Genomic DNA, 7,243 nt, shown 5'->3' on the forward strand with positions numbered 1-7,243 from the left:
ATCCGGTCGCGGTTATATTATTCGCTTAATCCGTTTTATTTTTTTTATTTAGCGTAAAAATAAAAACAGATTTTAAGTTAAATAGTAAAAAATCGACAGTTCAAAGGCTTCCGAAGAATACTGTGAGTTTATAGTTCGTCAAAATCCGGGTATCGGCTATAGTAATCTCTTACACCGTTTTATTGTTTTTTATTTAGCGTAATTAAAAAAGAATTTTCTAATTCGTACTAAAAAGACAAGAGAGATTTATGTAGCTTAAAAAAATAAAATAATTGCTTATAAAAATGCGCCAATGTGTCGAAAAAGCAGTATTTAATAACAACAAGTGAATAGAAAAGATTTAGCATGGTAGCGTAACTAAAAAACTATTTTAGTCAATCGTATTTTAAAGAAAGGAAAGATTAATCTAGCTTTTAAAAAAATGAAATACTTGCTTATTAGCATGTGCCGATGTGTCAAAAAACAGCATTTAATAACAACACGTACGATGTATGTAAACACGAAGGATTTAGCACGGTAGCCTAACTGTATAAGAACAATTTCCTCGTGTAGACAATGACGCCATATTTGTAAATTGCTGGAGCGTTCGTTTTTGTAATAAGATTAAGATTCTGGAATGAACGAATTGTCAGCTGTCAGCCAATGAGAATTGGCGGAAGGTGAGAAGGGAAAATTTATTATTTTTGAATTTAGAAATGGAAATATCATGGTATGTCTATGAGTATAGAATCCAGTTAATAAGGGTGCAATCCTAGATCTATCGAAAGTGTAGAAATCCTCCCGATGATGATTGGAGGACGTAGGAGGACTTGTTATTTAGAGGGGAAAATAGGAACTACTTCCTCTAAAGATTATTTCGATTGTGATGATGTTGTTTATAGGATGTACTGAAGGATGTTATTATAACGACTAAATGTGTCTAAAATGGTATTCTAAGGTTACATAAGATAGTGACTAATAGTCTAAATATAATACATTTGTGTTTGACATCTGTTGTTGCAAACCTACGGTACTTTGCTTCAGAGGGGAATTTCTGTAATCAAAATATTATATAAGAGATAATAACGAGATAATGCATGAGTCTATTCGTGTACAGGGTGGAACGAGAAAATTGTCGCTTTAGAGAAGACGATATGATTCCATTTCTGTTTGATAAAAATGTTTTGCTTTTTTTGTTCTTTTTTTGTTGCAAACAATCTACTAGTTAACTAGACGTGTACAAACCTCACAAGCGATAGAAGCCTTTTATCGTGTCTAAAAGTGCCACAATATTCAACGACAGCTGACTTTCAGGTTGAGTAATTTTATTGTATACTGCTTGAAAGGGCTCCTACTGAAGAATTCCAACGGGGCAATTTTTGCCAGGTTAGAGTGCTCCTTCTTTTGGGGCACTGACTTGACACTTCCATCTTATAACCTCGTGTCAAATCTTGCTATGGTGGGAAGCCAGTAAATAACTATTCAATGTTATGTCTAAAATGTTGCAACAAAAACTAAAATAAAAGGTTTTTATCCCCGAGAATTCATCTGGCTGACCAAATAGCAAACGTATAATACAACGAGAAGTTAGGGAGAACAGAATAACCCAAATAGGAAAAGAGTGAAAATAGATTAGAGGGCGATGATGAAAAGAAAGAGGCAGAGAAAGAGTTAAGAATCTTATTATAAAGAGTTTGTAGAAGAAAGCGTCATCGATCTTCGATTTGCTGCAAAGCTCTACCAAACTGCAGAAAACGCACAGAAACGTGAACGAAAGATTTCGACAACCAATTGCATTTACAAAAGAATTTATCGTGACTTTCCGTTTTGGGTGTACTTGGCGCCAAAAAGACGAAATGAAATGATTTTATTTTCTTCATTTCTTATACAGTTTTGGGCATCTCTTATACAAATATAAAACTCATTTCAACTTTTAATAAAGAAGAGGCAAGTAAATAAAGTTTTGGAAAAGTAATTTATAAATAAATGTATTTTGAACACACGGATATGAAAGCGAGTTTTGACTTTTCTTTCGCCAACCTCGTAACTCTCGCTTGACTTATTTCGCTCTGAAGTTCTAATATTCTATGAGCGATCTTTCAGAAAAAGGGAAAAATGGGATTTGTTTTATTGGTGGGAAGCTATTCACAAACATTTATCACTGCCTAGATTTTGACCTTAACTTCGTGCTTTTTCTGAATCTATTTGTGTAAGAAAATAGAAAGAGTACATTTATGATCTTCGCAAAAGAATTGTAACTTCTTGAGAGATGATAATGTTTGAAGGCTTAATTTGGAAATCTGACTGCTGGCAAACTTCTCGGGGTCTGATAGGAGTTTGAAAAATGTACTTTTGTATGCGCACATTTAAAAACTGCCATCGTTTGTCTGTCAACAATTAAAAAAACATATTTCGTTGCCCACATTTTGTGATTATCAGCAAATTGTCCCTAGACCTCAGGGAATTACGTATTATTTAAACACACTTCAGAAATGTAATCTAACGAAGCGGTCTGTCGCTGGATGACAGTATATAACCCTGTCTTATGTTTAGCACAACAAGAAGGGATAGCAAAAATGTAAAAGGTCGCCTGTGTAACGAATGGAGCACTTTACGTTAGTTTATTGTTTATATATATATATATATATATATATATATATATATATATATGTATGTATGTATATATATATTGACCGGAGGTTAGAACTGCCGACTATAAACGCGATCGACAGTTGTAGGTTCAATCCCTGGCTATATATAATATATATATACATATATTATACGAGACTATATTAATACACACACACACACACACACACATATGTAATATTTTTGCTATGCGTTCTTACTTATATCTGTGTTCGTTACTTAAACAATATGTTTGATTTTCATACTTTTTTCAATATGTTATATATTAGGAAAGTACGCAAGTAATTGGAAATTATGTTAATTAATATGAATTTCGGCGAAAGTGAGATAATACAGGTCACGATAACCTGGCGGCTAACGGAAATAAACCAGCTGCGGGTGGCGTGATTGAAGTGGGGTGTCAAAAGTTGGTTCCCTGTACAAAAACGTCGAAAAGATGCAGGTGTCGAATTATGATATAGAGATGACGTTACCTATTCAAAAACAGAGCAGAAGTCTTTAGAGTCGACTTGAGAAGCGAGAGAGAATCTAAGTGAATGTGTGCCTCGGGACTCTTTCCATGCGTTGCTCCTTTTAAGATTAGATTAGAAAAGCAAGAAATAATTAGAATTCCATGAACAGACTGTCTCGAAAGAAAAATCTCTGAATGCGAGTAAATCTTCATTGTGTTGTCATGCATGAGTCTATTCGGGTTAAGCTAAACAGTAGCTCAACCACCAAGAAAGAACCGACATCTCATGCACGGAAACGCGACGAACGGAGAATAAAACCAGCGACCGCACACGTATGTATAAGGATTTTAATTGTTGTTTTTTTTGTCCTGGTCGCCCACAGACGACAATGCATATGCGCACGTTTGTTGGAATCGACATGTGCGAATAGTTTTGTTTAACATTAATCGATATGAATAATATGTGTCGTTGAACACTGTTTATGACAGGGTTTCAGGTATGTTCGCTTGCATAAACATAAATAGAAATCTTCTTTCTTTCATCGCTTTGGTTCTGTTGGACAAAGTTTAAGAGAGAGAAGTTAAAATGTTTACTTATTAAGACTAGCTTTCTAATAGTTGGACTGGTAGAATAACACTTCTAAAGAATGAAACACTTATGTGTACAAATAAGAATTTGAACTTCTATGTTTTGTGTTTTTTTTTATGTTTGTAAATATATATTAGCAGAATGCCCGGCATTGCTCGGCCGTAAAGTAAGCTTAAATGTGATATTTTAATACATGCGGATTTCGTATTTATTATTATAGAACCAATATTTTATTGATTCTTATATTGTACCCAATATATAGCAATGGCTTCCGGAATAACGTACGCTTAAATATAATATTTCAATTCATGCAGATTTCGTATTTATTATTACAGAGCCAATACTGCAGCGATTTTACACAATGTATATATTAGTGATGTCAAATGTATGAATAAACGATTTAACTGTCAAACTTTACTGTTTGAGCTATCGATAGTTCGATGAAAAAACGTTAAAAAGTAAACAAATTTAAACTATAAATATTAATCAGCACATGCGCATAAGTAATAGGATTAGATGACTCTCAGGTTCACTTTTTTTCCAAATATTCTTACCGGCTAAAAACCAAATCGAATTAGTTCAACAGGTTCAAATTCCCTATATATCTTGGTCTAGTTCTGTAGGCCATTATTGAGATAGGAGTTTAATGCAGATAGTTGGCTGCACACATACAGAGAAGGTCACTTTTATATATTATACAGATATAGTGTTGTCAGGTTTCCAAATGACCAAGCCGTGGCGCCAGCGTAACGTTAAGTATGTTGCGACACGATAGGAACTTTTAAACACAATGCAAGATTTATGTATCCTCCGAACTTTAACAAGATTTGCGGACGGCCATATACAATGGAACGAATTACAGACATAACAACTGGTCATAGCTGTAGACTAAGAAACTGTTAATTGACTACGAGGAAAAATAAGAATGTTATTATATTCTCGTTGGTTTAAAAAATACATGTCAGGCGGCTTGGTGTGGGAACAACCTGTAATAAATGCCTTTTTTTTCAACTGAAATAAAAAAAAACAAACAAACGCGTGTCTTTGTTTCTTTGCGAGACTTACATATTACAACGTCGGATTCGTATTTAAATTTTACGACCAAATTACAATATGAATATAGAACCGTTGCATCATAAATGCAATACAATTATGCACAACAGAGAAATCCTAAACGTAATATTAAAATGAAAGCAATGATGAAATGAGAAACTATAAAAATATTTATAGATGAGTAGCACACCTTTCCTTAGTCGATTAGGTATGGGCGAAGAGACTGACGAGGGTTTATTACACACGGCACTGACGATCTTGTTGAAGTCTGAGTGTGCCCTCCAAGTTCCATACGTTCAGTTCCACTAAAGAATGCTGAACGTTCTTTTTCACAACATGAACACGGACAATAAAAATTCTGATGTTGAACTTTATACAGCTGCTGACAGTTTCTTCTATTTATGTCACAATGTGCGCTGTTCAGACTATTTTCACTTGCGCAAAAACTAAAAGATTCCATTTCCAAAAGTATCTGCACAAATACTCACAAACAGCTGTAATTTAAACCTGCTCGACATGCATTCCTCTCCCCCACAAGTTTGCGAGGAATTTCGAGTGAGTGACGTGAAAAATAATGCTGTTCACTCTACACTCTAAAACAATAGAGAAGAGAGTTAGTGAGCTTATGTCCTAGGTGATGAGAGGAGACATTTACATTAGCTATCTCCCCCACCCACGGCGAGTTTTTTGCGTGCACGACAAAAAAACTCTGTACAAAAGTCCTCTGAAGCTATATACACTGTACAATGTTGACTGGTGATGAAATCACTAGTCTTGGTTGTGCCGGGGCCACAACCTACTCGCTGGTGCAGTTTCTGAAGCACCAGGAGCGTTGTGTGGCATATGTCGGGGCCTTCTTGGCAATTGCATACATGAGAGGGTGGTGTCGTTTCCAGCTCCAGCGTTCTTGGGAGTGGTCACATGTGCGACCGGTACTAAGTTCTCGGGAGTGCCAGAATCTCTAGCTGGGTCAGAAGCATAAGGAGTAGCTGGAAGGATCTCAGAAGGGCTCGATGTCACGTCATAAAAAATCTTTATCGCCTGACTTACGTATAGGACTATCTGTTGGATTAGCAGCATGGACTTCTGGCAGGGTGGCAGGAGAGTCCTCTGGCGCCCCTGGTAGGGTGCTGACAGAAGCGTCTTCCGGCATCCTGGCGACTGGTAAGAAGGACTCTATCACGTCTTCGCTAGTTGTGGTCCTGAAAGGCTTGAATTTCTGAAGGTGTTGTTTTCTGAGCGTGAGTCTCCCAGAACCATCTAACTTGACCACATATTGGTGAAATTGTCTCACCTCCGCAACGGTGCCTGTTCTTTCCCAGAGTTTAAGGTGATTTCCAGCTAGATTTTGAATATACACAAGATCCCACACGCTTAGAGGGGGCAAAGATCTTGTATGCTCGCTCCACTTTCATGCTCAAGGGAATGACGTTTTGCTAGTGCCTACTCCCTGCTTATGAGCGTTTCAGACCATGTGGGGTGGGGACAGTACCGAGCCATTGGGACCGGGATGGTATCTCTAATGGGTAATCCGAAAACTATAAGAGCAGGGGATGCCTTCGTCTCTGGGTCGATGGAGTTTCGGTATATTAGAATCGCCCGTTGAAACTTGTCCACATTGATGGACCCGCCCGCTGAGATGTTATCCATCAGCATTCGTTTGACAGTTTTGACTGCAATTTCTGCTCTGCAGTTGGCGTGAGGGTTGGCAACAGAGGTGAGGCGATGGTGGACTCCCCATGATCCGAGGAAATCCTGAGTCTTCCCAGCAGTAAACTGTGGTCCCACGTCGTATGTCAGCTCCTCACGAACCCCAAAAGTCACAAAGATTTCTCTGAGACTCTTGATAGAGGCCATCTGCGCCGTTCTCTGCTTGAAATACCATCGGCCAGTTGGAGTATCGATCGACCACCACAACATAATCATGGTTGTTGTGTGTGAAGTAGTCGCTGGCGATCTTGCGGAACGGGTACTCCGGAGGCGCAGCGTTAAAAGGTGGCTGCATAGCATTAGACTTTGCAATCCGATGTCAGTGCGTGCAATTATCCCTGACACGTTGGATGTCGATGCTGATATTGGGCCAGTAAACCGAGTCAGCCGCTCGGGCACATATGACGCTGACTCCTTGGGGGGCCGCATACGGGGCCTCCAATATCTCTTGGTGTCATTTTGCCGGCACAATGATGTGGTTGCCGGCAAGGATCACGCCATCAACGGTGCAAAGGCTGCTGGATATACGGTGGTACGGTCGGAGTGCGGTTCTTAGCTGTCGGCAGTCCAAAGGAAATCCGTCATGAATCAGTCGGTGTAATTCCTGTAGGTCTACGTCCGAAGATGTAACTTCCCGCACCATGTCACACGAAAACCACATTAGTGACTGCATAGAGAGTGTTAGACATGGATGCGTATATCCCATCATCCTCTACAATATCTGCGGTGTCTTTTGGGCTAGAAGCATCATCTGCATGGCTGGCGGCGGCTGATGAGTACCGGGAGGCACCGTCAAGTCCCAGGTTCTTCTT

The 7,243-nt window shown here is 38.6% G+C and overlaps 1 protein-coding gene across 1 annotated transcript; it reads right to left on the reverse strand.

Annotated features, from left to right (window-relative positions):
• Positions 1-6,164: 6,164 nt before the first annotated feature.
• On the reverse strand, positions 6,165-6,647 carry LOC145259662 (uncharacterized). The gene has a single exon (XM_080117320.1). It carries the CDS (start codon positions 6,645-6,647, stop codon positions 6,165-6,167), a length of 483 nt encoding a protein of 160 aa, XP_079973446.1.
• Positions 6,648-7,243: the final 596 nt, after the last annotated feature.

This window comes from Euprymna scolopes, chromosome 35 (assembly GCF_053919585.1).
Source record: "Euprymna scolopes isolate OS-2025 chromosome 35, ASM5391958v1, whole genome shotgun sequence".
Lineage (NCBI taxonomy): Eukaryota > Metazoa > Mollusca > Cephalopoda > Sepiida > Sepiolidae > Euprymna > Euprymna scolopes.